The sequence below is a fragment of the Sminthopsis crassicaudata genome, chromosome 4 (assembly GCF_048593235.1).
Source record: "Sminthopsis crassicaudata isolate SCR6 chromosome 4, ASM4859323v1, whole genome shotgun sequence".
NCBI lineage: Eukaryota > Metazoa > Chordata > Mammalia > Dasyuromorphia > Dasyuridae > Sminthopsis > Sminthopsis crassicaudata.
Genome location: NC_133620.1, coordinates 402,652,613 through 402,666,762, shown reverse-complemented (window position 1 = coordinate 402,666,762; position 14,150 = coordinate 402,652,613). Strand labels below are relative to the sequence as shown.

Sequence of the window (14,150 nt, the reverse complement as noted above, 5' to 3'; positions counted from 1 at the left end):
TAAGGATTAAGGATTGCATCCATCATCAATTTGAATATGAAAGGTATAAGACTATCTTCTTATTTTCAGTAGTTTGCCACATTGCCCTGAACAGTAGGTACTAAAAAGATGCTATTTAATTGATTTGTTGTGCTTTCTCTTACTTGCCATATTCAAAATATAGTTTCCCCTTTTCTATATGTTGAAGTCATTACCCTTCTTCACTGTCCAGATAAGTTACCAATAGCTTTTTGGAACTTTGTTGATTCTCCTAGCTAAAGTTACAAATTACCGAATTTCAATGTTGGAAGAGGCCTTATCATTTATCCATGCACCTGAAAAGGATTATGACATTATGACATTACATGACTCTATGTCATCATGACATAGACATTATGAAATTATGACATTACAAAAGACTAGAAATCCAAATTCATTTAAATACTTCTAGTGAAGGGAAATCCATTCATTCCTTTAAAAAAATTCAATATTTTATTTTTCCAATTACAAGTAAAGATAATTTTCAACATTCATTTGAGTTCCAAATTTTTTTCTCCTTCCCTCCCTTATTTTCCCCCTCTTAGGACAGCAAGAAATGTGATATAGATTTTACATGTATAATCATTTTAAATATATTTTCATATTTGTCATGCTGTGAAATAAAAAAATTAGGATAAAAGATAAGACCATGAGAAAGAAAAAAAAACAGAACAAAAGAACAAAAAGTTAAGAATATCAAGGGAATTAATTGGTGATCATATTGGTTTTTTTCTATTCCTTTGGCATAGTTAATTCTGCGAATTAGTAGAGGTTTGGTTTGCTTGTTTTCACAGATATTATATTGAAATATCATTTAATTCCTTATTTTATAACTTGAAAAGGATGATTACAGTGTTTTTATTGCCTTAGCCTTATAAATGAAGTTTGACTTTCAAGGGCTTTTTTTTTTTTTCTGTTTGTTTGTTTATTTGTTTGTTTGTTTGCATCAGCTGGACCGATTTCATACATACTCTCTGGATGAGTTTTGCGAGGACCAGTTACAGCAGACTGTCGAAGCACTAAAACAACTAGAGGAACTTAAGGGAAAAATCATTGCATTGATTAAAGATACATTTTTACAGGTAATTCTTTAAGATTTTATTTCCCCATATGTACCCTCTATAAGTTTGAATGTTATACCATATATTCTGTGTAGAAATTCTTTAGTAACTTTCTGATCACTTCATGAGGTTATATATTATACAAGTGTTATACAAGAATAACTTCCATGTAGTAGGCAGACTTATTGCTCCAAGTTGTAGTCCTGAAAGGAACAGGGAGAAGACAATTTGAGGGCCAAAGAACTGATCAATTAATCTTGTATTTATTGAGCCTCTGTTATATACAACATATTTTTCAAGGCATAAGATGTTCTATCTCAAGGAGCTTAAAACTTGATAAGAGGGGATGACTTATTTATGAAAAGATAAATAATAATGCAAGGCAAGGGAAGAAAAGTGACAAATAAGTGGTACACTTATGTTATAAAATAAAATCAAAAGAAGAGAATAATTTCTGCAGAGGAGGCCAAGGAAGGTTGAATGAATAGTTCAGTCAATTTAGATAAGTAAAGAGTATGAGAAGACTTTCAAGGGGAGGAGCCGGATGGATTAAGGGGAACTGTGATTAAAGCATTTTTGATTGTTGGAATGAGTTTGTTTGTGAATAATGGGAGAAACAAGACTGTATCTGAAATTGCAAAAGCCTATAACATTAGTCTTAAGTTCAGTTAGGCAATGGAAAACAACTGGAAATTCTTGAACCCAGGAATGAAATGAAAACCTATTTTCAGAAGATTAATATGAAAGTAGCATGCAGGATGATAGCATTCCTAGGTTGCACAGAATTCCTCTCCAGACATATGGGCAACACAGTGAAGCTAAAATGTAAGGAAGTATTCTTGAGCACTACAATTCAATATTTATGAAATAATTACTTGATAGATTTGGATTTATAAGTTCAGCCTTTAGGTGCCCATCTCTTAATTAAATGCTTTGCTTGTGATTACATACAGAATTATTACCAGGTGAATAGCAAAATCTTGGTTCTGTTTTTATGATCTGAAAAAAAAAATAGGTATGATTCACCAAGAAAAATAATGTGCATTTTACCATCCAGCTATGCTTTTGGTAATTATAATAGTTAACATTTATATAGAGCTTATATTTTTATAAAACATAAGCACTGTGCTAAACATTTCAAATATTGTCTCATTTGACCCTGACAAAAACCCTGTGAGGTAAGTGCAATTATCATCTCTATGGCAAATGGGGCAAGTGACTTACCTGGAATAACAGAACTGGTAAATGTGTGTGGCTGGATTTAAACTTGAGTCTTCCTGATTCTAGACTTGGGACCTTATTCACTGAGCCATTTGACTGTCCCAAGTCAAAAATAGAAATCTTATTTTTAAAATCACTTAAAACAATCACCCAGAAATGAGTCTCAGTTCCCAAAAATCTCAAGTATTATTTGTTAGTCCAACTGTTACGCTAGTTGTGATTTCTATCCAATAGAAACTAGTCCAATAAAACTCATCCAGAAAGCTTGCTTGGATTTCCACCTTCCTAGAATTTTTCTGTAGCTTTGGGAATCTGTTTGGTGTCAGAAGTCTTTCCAGATCCTTTCTTCTATTGGAGGTGGCCTGTTATTACAATCATGAATAATCCATTGTCCTTCTAAGGCTTATAACTAATGAAAATCATATCCTTGCTAGGCAGCTCTTATCAGTTAGTTGAGTCCTTTTGTGCTCCTTCTAGCAAGGAGGATGCTGGTAAAAGTTTATCAATGGGGGAAATTCATGCATGACACATTTTTAAAATTTAATCTTCACTAATAACATTTTATCAATCACTTTCTTAAGTCTTTAAAATCAATAAAATAATAAATTAAGCACTGATTTGTAGTACTTGCTGATATTTAAAGCATAATGCACATAATGAAATTTTGACAGGTTACTCTGTAGTTGTTAGGAGCTGGCTGCTAGGAGCCTCAGTTTCTGCCTCTCTTCCCTCTCCTCTGACTCCTTTCCTTCTCCATAGTCCATATGGTCAAATATAAAGAAAAGAATAAGTTTCACACAGTGGAATTCTATGGCTGAATTAGCCTTCTTCTACCTTTTTTCTATTAGGAGCATTGCCTAGAGCAGTGTTTCCCAAAGTGTGATACACATACCCCCAGAGGTAGGGGAAGAGTTTGGTGGGAGTTTGTGTTGCACCTGGAGTTTGGTGGGGATATGCATTGCTTAGTTGCTCCTAATTCTACATTCTCATGAGTCAAGTTAAGACAATCTTGTGAGTCATGAGATGGTCCAGTGTAGCACGGGATGAATATACCGTACTTTGTTACAGAGACAACTTACTTTGTTAATAGTTAGTGGCTTCTCCAGGCACCTGTGTATTTTTAGCTTTTGTACAATTTTTCTTATAGGAAAGATTTGTCATATGCTTTAGTAAGTCCCATTTGTTAGGATTCTTAAAAGGTGCTAAGTTAGTTGTCTAATTTAACATGGTACTTAACAGTTCTCTAGTTCAGAGTTCATACCTTTCATACCTTTATAAGAGCATATAAAAGGACAAGCCCACTAGAAGCTCCAGGAGATTTAGAGTCAAGATTCATTCCCACTTCCACCTGTGTGCTGGATGGAAACATTCAAACAAGAGCGCTCGGGAACCAAGGAGAGAGATAAGCCTCTAAGAAAGCTAACGGGATCCGGGAAAAGATTCAGGATTTTGAAGGACACAATAAAGGATCTGGACTTTAACTTCTGGCTGCTTTTGAGGAGATTATTGAAACTGAACTAAAACTAAGGTTGCCTCCAGAGCCTCTCCAAGAAACCTGCTCCAAGAGAACGATTACAATTTAGAGAACAGAATATTACACCCACTAGTTTTGATTATTTTTATATAAAAGGATGAAATTGTTTGTGCTGAAATAACAGATCATCATAATTTGGTTCCCTGGTTGTTAATTTTAATCTGAGATGCGGTTCCACGTCTAATAGTCTGTTCCTTTTTTTTTTTTTTTTAATTTTTATTTTTCAAGAATCTGTCTGAAACCAATTCTAACAATTGCTCTTCTTCCACATGCAACAAACCTTCTGACATGGATTTATATTTTATTATGAATAATTTTATTTTTCATTTATTATTATTTTGTGTATGTACCAAAAAAAAGAAAAAATATATATTTTGATTGTTATTAAAATACATCCATTTTTTTGATGAGGGGTACTCAGCATTACGAAAATTATAGAAGAAGTATCATATATCAAAAGTTTGGGAAAACACTGGCCTAGAGAATAGAGGAACAAGCTAGAGCTTATAATCAAAAATTATAAAACAGAGGCATGATTTGTATATTAAGAAATTCTTCCCATGATTTGTTTAACAACCATAACACCTACAGAATTAGAGTTGCTTTCTGTTAGGGTAGATTTGATAATAAGATGTTATAGATAACAGGAGGAAGAGAGTACTCATATATTTAGGATTGTAGATACATCTAATTATTCAAGTAGAGATATCCCAACACTTTGAAGGTAAATCTATCTTATCTAACCCATCCTGTGTCATCCATCTCTCTCTGGTAATTATTCATGTCTTTCTAGAAAGAATTTTGTTTGGTTCTTTTAATATATGTGGATACCTGTGAAGTTCTCAGATGAAATTCATCTAGTTTCCTTTACTCTTGTTACATAGCTAGTCTACTTCCTTTTCCTATCCTAGACAATAATAATTAACATTTATATAGGTTTCTATGTGCTTGGCCACCATGGTAAATTATCTCATTCAATCCTCAAAATAATCTTGGGAGGTAGATGCTATTTCTATAAATGAGAAAACTTAGACAGATGTTTAAATGACTTGCCCAGGATCACACAGCTATTAAGTGTCTGAGGCTTGATTTAAACTCTTCCTGATTTCAGACTTAGGACACTAACCACTGAACTGTAATCTAGCTGACCTCAAGATGTTATTGATATATTCTTAAGGAACTTTGTACTTATCTGTAACGTGCTCTCCTGGCAGTTACAATTATTAGTCTGTCCTAGACCCACCAGAGTACCTTTGACCACTGTCCTTTGCAGTGTGAGCTCTACCCGGCTCGCCTCCTCTGAGGCCTTCTAAGGTCTCTGGCCACAATCTCTTGAATCTATAGCTTAGTAACCGGTAGCGCACTCAAGAACAACCACATGTAATCTTAAAAGCCTTTATTATACCTACTCACATAATGCCCTAACTGATGCCCTGACTTGTTGGTTCCCTGGTGAACACCTGGTCAGAAGACCCATGTGTTCACTACCAAAACCCTTACCTCTTTTGGCTACCCATCTTGGCTTGGCCACCCAGGCTAGGGAGCCAGGGTGAACAGCACGAGGTTAAAGAGGGCGGTTGCTGCCTGCAGTGGGCTTACATAGGGCCTGTGAGGTCACACACACAGCCAATCAGCGAGAGAGTCACCCATTACGAAGCTATCTCAATATGTCCAGGATCCCGCCCAAGGGCAGTCCTAATATCCACAGAAATTATTTCCGGGCCTCAATCTCCCGATGCACTGTGGCGCCCATTTAAAGGGCCCTTACACTTATCATTGTCATGTAGATTTTCCTTGCTTTTTGGTAATACCACCATTTTGATTTTTCTTATCTGGTGGCGTTTCATGGTTTTCATTGGGAGAATATCAGTGTTAAAAAAGATAAGCTTTTACAGCTATGAGAAATCTAGGATCATTGAACTGCATAGTTTCCTGAATGTTGCAGCTTATTTCCAACTCTTCAATTCTGTACCCAGTTCATTGCTCATCTCTATTAATGCCCAAGTAAAACGGTAGAATAACTCTGTGAAAATTACATATATCCTTAATCCAATTTATTTTTACATATCTTTTGAATGACCCTGATTCTTAGTGAGAAGAAACCACAGAGTTTTAATAGTAGCTATAAACAATTCAGTGTCACCTACAAATAGGAGAATTTTCAAAACCTTACCATGAATAGGGAATCCCTTCTTTTTGGACCTTTTTTTTTTTTAGAACATTGTCCATGACTATATAATAATCAATAACATTTATACACCATAACTTATTCAATCACTCCCCAGATGATGGGCACATTCACTCAGTTTGCAGTTTCTTGCTACTACAAAAAGGGCTACTAAAAACATTTTTCCACATGTGGGTCCTTCTCCCTTTTTTTTTATGATCTCTTTGGGATACTGACCCAGTAGAGATATTGCTGGATCAAAAGGTATGCACAGTTTGAAAATCCTTAGGCATAACTCCAAATTGTTGTCCAGAATGATTAGATCAGTTTCAACACCAATTAATACATTAATGTCCCAGTTTTTCCACATCCCCTCCAACATTTATCATTATCTTTACCTGTCATCTTAACCAATCTAAGAGGTAATGGTACCTCAACATTGTCTAATTTGCATTTCTATGGTCAATATTGAGTTATGGCATTTTTATATGACTAGAAATGGTTTAAATTTCTTCATATTAAAATTGTTCATATCCTTTGACCTTTTATCAATTGGAGAATGACTTGTATTCTTATAAATTGGAGTCAATTCTCTAATATTTTAGAAATGAGGCTTTTATCAGAAACATTGGATGTAAAAAATTTCCCAATTTTCTGCTTCCCTTCTAGTCTTGTCTGCACTGGTTTTGTTTGTACAAAAACTTTTAAATTTAATATATTCAAAATCATTCATTTTGCATTTCATAATGTTCTCTACTTCTTCTTTGGCCATAAATTCCTTCCTTCACCACATATCTGAGAGGTAGATTATTCTTTGTTCTCCTAATTTGCTTATAGTATCACCCTTTATGTCTAAATCATGAGCCCATTTCAACTTTATTTTGGTATAGGTTGTTAGGTGTTGGTCAATGCCTAGTTTCTACCACATTACTTCATTAGTTATGGCACCCTTTAGCAAAATGTAGTTTCCTTCTTTATCTCTAATAATTAGATCTGTTTTTACTTTTGCTTGATCTGAGATCAGGATTGCTATCCCTGTGTTTTTTTTTTTTAAACATCTTCTGAAGCATAGAAGATTCTGCCCCAGCCTTTTAATTTTACTCCGTATGAATCACTTTGTTTCAAATGTGTTTCTTCTAAACAATATATTGTAGAATTATGGCTTTTAATTCAATCTGCTATTTTATGGGAGTCTTCATCCTTACCACCAACTCCCTCAATTTGCCTTGCCTTTTTATAGTCTCTCTTTCTTACTTATCCCTTACCCCTTCTATTTCTGTTATCTCTTCTATTAGACTCCCCCTTTCTTTTCCCCTTTCCCCTCTTACTTCCCTATAGGATAAGACAAGTTTTTATATCTAACTGAATATGTCCAATATTCTCTCTTTAAGCTAAATATAATGAGATTAAAATTCAAATAATGCTCATCCTCCTCTCTTCTTTCCCTCAATTATAATAGGTCCTTTTTGCCTTTTCATGTGATATAATTTACACTATTTTAGATTCCCTTTCCTTTTCTTCCAGTACAATGCCTTTTCTACCCTTAGGTTTTCTTATATTATCACAATAAAGTCAAATTATACTTACATCTTCTAAATATACATCTATCAAAGATACATTTCTCAAGAGTTAAAATAGCATCTTTTCATATAGGGATATAAACATTTTAACCTTTAAAAAAGTTTTTTTCTTTTTTTTTTACCCTTTTTAAAGTTTCTCTTAAGTTCTGTATTTTAAGATCAAAATTTTTGTTCAGCTTCATCTTTTCATCAAAAATAATTGTAAAAAAACCCATTTCATTGAATGGAATTTTTTTCCCTGCAAGATAATGCTTAGTTGTGCTGGGTAGTTGGTTCTTGGCTGAAGCCAAGTTCCTTTGCCTTTCAGAATATCATATTCCAGGCCCCTTAATCCTTTAAAATGGAAGCTGCTAGACCCTGGGTAATATTGATTGTGGGTCCCTGATATTTGGTTTCTTTCTGGATTCTTGCAGTATTTTCTCCTTGATCTGATAATTTTTTAATTTAGCTATAATATCCCTTGGAATTTTTATTTTGGAGTCTCTTTCAGGAGGTGATTGGTGGATTCTTTTTTTTTTTTTTTTTTCATTAATTCCCTTGAAATTCTCGACCTTTTGTTCTTCCGTATGAATTTTGTTGTTATTTTTTCTAGATCATTAAAATAGTTTCTTGGGAGTCTGATTGGTATAGCACTAAATAAATAGATTAGTTTAGGGAGTATTGTCATTTTTATTATATTTGCTCAGCCTATTTAAGAGCACTTAATGTCTTTCCAATTATTTAAATCTGACTTTATTTTTGTGGCAAGTGTTTTGTAATTTTACTCATATAATTCCTGACTTTCCTTTGGTAGATAGATTCCCAGATATTTTATACTATCCACAGTTATTTTGAATGTAATTTCTCTTTGTATCTCTTGCTGTTGGATTTTGTTGGTGTATAAAAATGCTAAGGATTTATGTGGATTTATTTTGTATCCTGCAACTTTGCTAAAGTTGGGAATTATTTCTAATAGCTTTTTAGTAGAATCTCTGGGGTTCTCTAAGTATACCATCATATCATCTGCAAAGAGTGATAATTTGGTTTTCTCATTACCTACTCTAATTCCTTTAATCTCTTGCTCAACTCTTATTGCCCAGGCTAGCATTTCTAATACAAAATTAATAGTGCGGTGTTAGGATTACTAGGTGCTAACTCGGTTGTCTAATTTTGCATGGTACTTAACAGTTCTCTAGCTCAGAGTTCACACCTTTAGTTCAAACCTTTAAAGGAGTTTACACCTTTAAAAGGAGCTTGCTCATTGGTCTGTAAGAAGTTCCCACAAGTCCATGGGAGTACCTACAAGCCCATTCCCTGGGAGGATAAAAGGAACAAGACATTGAGTCTAGAGGGCTTGAGGGGATTCAGAGCCAGGATTCAGGAAGAAGAGGATTCGAGATTCTACTGTGGTACTGACTAGGGACACTTGGACAAGAGCAGATTCACAAGAACTAAAGGAAAAGCCTGCTCATCGAGATTCACAACTAGGATTGACTTCCAGGAAACCCACAATCCCACACTTTTGGAGGCAGACTCTGATTCATTCCCACATCTACCTTCGCACAAACTGGAGGCTCCAGAAGCCTCTCAAGAAACCTACTTCCAGAGAAAAGGATCTACAGAAAAGAAACCTCCTCCCAGAGAAGGATTATAATTGAGAGACAATAGAACATTACAGTGGGGAACCTTGTTTCACTCCTGATCTTACTGGGAAAGGTTCCAGTTTCTCCCCATTATATATGATGCTTACTGGCAGTTTTAAATTTATGCTCCTGATTATTTCAAGGAATAGTCCATTTATTCCTATCAAATGCTTTTTCAGCATCTATTGAGATTATCATATGGTTTTTGTTAATTTGGTTATTGATATGGTCAATTATACTAATAGTTTTCCTAATATTGAACTAGCCCTGAATTCCTGGTATAAATCCCACTTGGTCATAGTGTATTATCCTGGGGATGATTTTCTGTAATCTTTTTGCTAATATTTTATTTAAGATTTTAGCATCAATATTCATTAGGGAGATTGGTCTATAATTTTCTTTGTTTTCAACCTACCTGCTTTAGGTATCAATACCATGTCTGTGTCATAAAAGGAATTTGGTAGGACTCCTTCAATCCCTAATTTTTCCAAATAGTTTATATAACATTGGAGTTATTGTTCTTTAAATGTTTGGTAGAATTCACATGTAAATCCATCTGGTCCTGGGGATTTTTTCTTAGGGAGTTGGTTAATAGCTTGTTCTATTTCTTTTTCTAAGATGGGATTGTTTAACCAATTTACTTCTTCCTCTGTTACTGGGCAAGCTATATTTTTGAAGCTATTCTTCCATTTCCTTTAAGTTATCGAATTTATTGGCATAAAGTTGGGCAAAGTAACTCCTAATTATTGCTCTAATTTCCTCTTCCTTAATGGTGAGTTCTCCCTTTTCATTTTTAAGACTAACAATTTGATTTTCCTCTTTTCCTTTACTAAGAATTTGTCTATTTTGTTTTTTCATAGAGCCAACTCTTAGTTTTATTAATTAAATAGCGTTTTTTTTTTACTTTCAATTTTATTAATCTCTCCTTTCATTTTTAGAATTTCAAGTTTCGTGTTTGTCTGGGGATTTTTAATTTGTTCTTTTTCTAACATTTTTAGTTGCAAGCCTATTTAATTGACCTTCTCTTTCTCTATTTTAATGTAAGTAGGACTCTAGAGACATAAAATTTCCCCTTATTACTGCTTTGGCTGCATCCCACACATTTTGGTATGATGTCTCATTATTGTCATTTTCTTGGGTAAGTTATTATGTCTATGATTTGCTGTTTCAACCAATCATTCTTTAGTATGAGATTATTTAGTTTCCAATTATTTTTTTATTTTTATTGAATGTAATTTTCATTGCATCGTGGTCTGAAAATTATGCATTTACTATTTCTGTCCTACTGCATTTGATTTTGAGATTTTTATGTCCTAATATATGGTCAGTTTTTGTATAGGTTCCATGAACTGTTGAGAAGAAAGTGTACTCTTTTCTGTCTCCATTTAGTTTTCTCCAAAGATCTATCATATCTAACTTCTCTAGTATTCTATTTACCTCTTTGACTTCTTTCTTATTTATTTTGTGGTTTGATTTATCTAATCCTGAGAGTGCAAGGTTGAAATCTCCCACTATTATAGTTTTGCTGTTTATTTCTTCTTGCAGCTCTCTTAATTTCTCTTTTAAGAATTTAGATGCTGCACCGTTTGGTGCATATATGTTTAATATTGATACTGCTTCATTATCTATGCTACCCTTTAGCAAGATATAATGCCTTTCCTTATCTCTTTTAATTAAATCAAATTTTGCTTTTGCTTGATCTGAGATGAGGATAGTTACCCTTGCATTTTTCTTCTGCTCCAACTTTTTACTTGTATTCTGGATTATCTGGACTTTATTCAGGATTATTAAACCTGTTTCAGGTTTGTTTCCTATAAACAATATATTGTAAGATTCTGGCTTTTAATTCAGTCTGCTAATTGCTTCCTCTTTATGGGGAAGTTTACCTCATTCACATTTATGGCTGAAATGATGAATTCTGTATTACTTGCCATCTTGTTAACCCTTACTTATGCTTTTCTTCTTTCCTTCCTCCTTACCCTTTCCCCAGTATTAAACTTGTGAGTACCACTTGCTTCTCACAGGCCTCCCTTTTTAATATCCCTCCCCCACTTAGAGTTTCTCCCCCCTATCTTGCCTCTTTTCCTCACAATTTCTGTATTCCCTTCTGCTCAGCTTACTCCTCCACTTTTCAATGAAGTGGAAGGAGTTTCATCATAAATCGAATATGTCTATATTTTTCTCTTTAAGCCAATTCTAATGAGAATATGATACACACTATGTTCATCCCCCTCCATTCTTTCTCTCAGATATAATAGGTTACCTTTGCCTCTTTGTGAGATGTAGTACCACCATTTTACCTTTTTTTCTGGTATAATTTTCTTTCCACCTCTAGTTTCTAGAGCAAATTATACATGTGTTCTTTATCTTTATGGCAGAAATATAGTTCTCAAGATTTCTTTTTACCTTTTTAGGAATCTCTTGAGTTCTGTATTTGGAGATCAAACTTTTTGTTTAGATCCGTTTTTTTTTGTTTGTTTGTTTGTTTGTTTGTTTTTTTTTTTTAAATCAAGAATTGATGGAATTCATTTATTTTGTTGAATGTCCATCTTCTTCCCTGGAAAAAGATGCTCATTTTTGCTGGGTAAGTTATTCTTGACTGCATACCTTTCAGAATATCATATCCCAGGTCCTTTGATCCTTTAATGTGGATGCTGCTAGATCCTGAGTATTCCTTATTGTGTCTCCACTATATTTGAATTGATTTTTTCTAGCAGCTTGTAGTATTTTTCCCTTCATCTGATAGTTCTGGAATTTGGCCACTATATTTCTTAGCATTTTGATTTTAGGGTCCCTTTCAGTAGGTGATTGATGAATTCTTTCAATATCTATTTTATCCTCTGTTTCTAAAACATCTGAGCAGTTCTCTTTGATAAGTTCCTGGAAAATAGTGTCCATGCTCTTTTTTTCATCATATTTTTCAGGGACTCCAATTATTCTCAGATTGTCTCTCTTGGATCTATTTTCCAGGTCTGTTATCGTCCCAAAAAGGTATTTGACATTTTTTTCCATTGTTTCATGTTTTTGGTTTTGCTTGACTGATTTTTGGTGTCTCCTTGAGGTGTTCAATTCCATTTGTTCAATTCTGATTTTCAATGAAGTATTTTCTTCACTCACTTTTTAAAAATCTTTTTCTAATTGTCCAATTGAGTTTTTAAGTAACTTGATTTATTCTATGGAATTTTTTTCCATTTTGTCAATTTTATTTTTTAGAAAGTTATTTTCTTTTTCCAACTCACTAATTCTGTTTTCCTTAGAGTTGTTTATTTTTTACAATTCACTAATTTTGTTTTTCAAATATTTGATATCTTTATCCACTCTGTCTTTAAATGAATGGGATGGCATATCCATATTCTCTTGCCAAGCTTCCCTTTCTTTTTTTCCATTTTGCTTCTAGCTCTCTTATGAGAGCCTTTTTGATTTCCAATATGAAAGTTTTGTGTATTGAGGAGCAGAGCATATCCCCCTTTGGGGATTCCTCTGGAGACAGTCTGTTTTTAGTCTCCTCAGGTTTCAAGTCTGCTCTCTATCCATATAGAAGCTATCAATGGTTAGAGTCCTTTTAAATTTTTTGCTCATTTTGTCAGAGAAGAATCAAAGAAAACAAATTAACAAGAAAAACAAATGTAGTCTGCTTTTTATTTGGGGGGGGGCTGGATGGTGTTACTGGGCTTCCTCTATAGACTGTAGGGGGCAGCAGTGAAGCACTAGCAGGACAACAATGACTGTGCTGCGACTGCGCTCTGATACTCTGAGGCTCTAAGAACACACTGAGTCATTCTGGGTGGGGGTGGGCAGATCCCGAGAGACGCTAGCTTTTTGGGGTGCTAGTCTTTACCTCCTATGTTTACAGCTTCTCTTCTGATCCTGGCTTGCTGTTAAGACAGAATATCCACACATATGGTAAAAGTTGTTCTGCAGAAATGGCAGAGATCTCACCCCTCCCCCTTCTGGTCTGTGCAGTGTGAGCTGCCTGCCTCACTCTCCCTGCTTGTGAGCTTGAACTGTTCATCCCTGCCCCTGAGCAAAAACAGACCTTTTCTGGTGAATTTCAAAGATGTCTTCTGTTGGTAATTATTTGTGGGGTTTTTTCTGAACAGGCACTAATTCTGAGGCTTGTCATGAAATAAATTCTGAGAGAAAACGTGGAGCTTAAGCAGATGTGTGCCTCCTTTCTGCCATCTTGGCCGGAAGTCTCTGGTGGATTCTTTCAATGTCTATTTTACCCTCTGGTTTTAGGACATCAAGGCAGTTTTCCCTGATGATTTCTTGAAAGATGTTGTATAGCCTCTTTTTTTTTTTCATCATAGTTTTCTTGCAGTCCAGTAATTCTTAGATTGTTGATACTGAATCTATTTTCTAGATCAGTTGCTTTTCCCATGAGGTATTTTATATTTTCTTCTATTTTATTTTATTTTATTTTATTTTATTTTGGTTTTGTTTGCTTCTTAATGTCACATTGAGTCATTTACTTCCATTTGTTCAATTCTAATTTTTAGTGAATTATTTTCTCCAGTAAGCTATTTTACCTTCTTTTGAATTTGGCCAGTTCAACTTTCAAATGAGTTGTTTTGTTCATTGGATTTTTCCCCATTTTACCAATTCTATTTTTGGAGGGAGTTTTCTTTTTCCATTTCACCAAATCTATTTTTAAGGAGTGGAAACACTATTTATTCTTCATAAATTAAACTACATATTTTTCATTTTTCACTGAAAAAATTGTCTACTTTTTTGTTTTTAGTTTCAAAGTTTTGCTTTGAAATAAAAATTTTTAATCATTCTGATGTTTTTCCAGGACATGATTTTGGCTCTTTTTATAACCTTAAATATTAAAGTAAATTTAATAAATAGTCTTAAAGTCATTTTGATATTTCAATAAATCTATTAAACTATCTTTCTAATTTTAGCATTCCAGAAATTAAGTTTGCCTCATAGAATTGCAGGATT

The 14,150-nt window shown here is 34.0% G+C and overlaps 1 protein-coding gene across 1 annotated transcript in view; it reads left to right on the top strand.

Annotated features, from left to right (window-relative positions):
- DNAH14 (dynein axonemal heavy chain 14) overlaps positions 1-14,150 on the top strand; it is a 347,573-nt gene that overhangs the window by 63,699 nt on the left and 269,724 nt on the right. Inside the window, 1 exon segment of the mRNA XM_074264888.1 lies at positions 969-1,100. Within this exon segment, the coding sequence (XP_074120989.1) occupies positions 969-1,100 (132 nt within the window).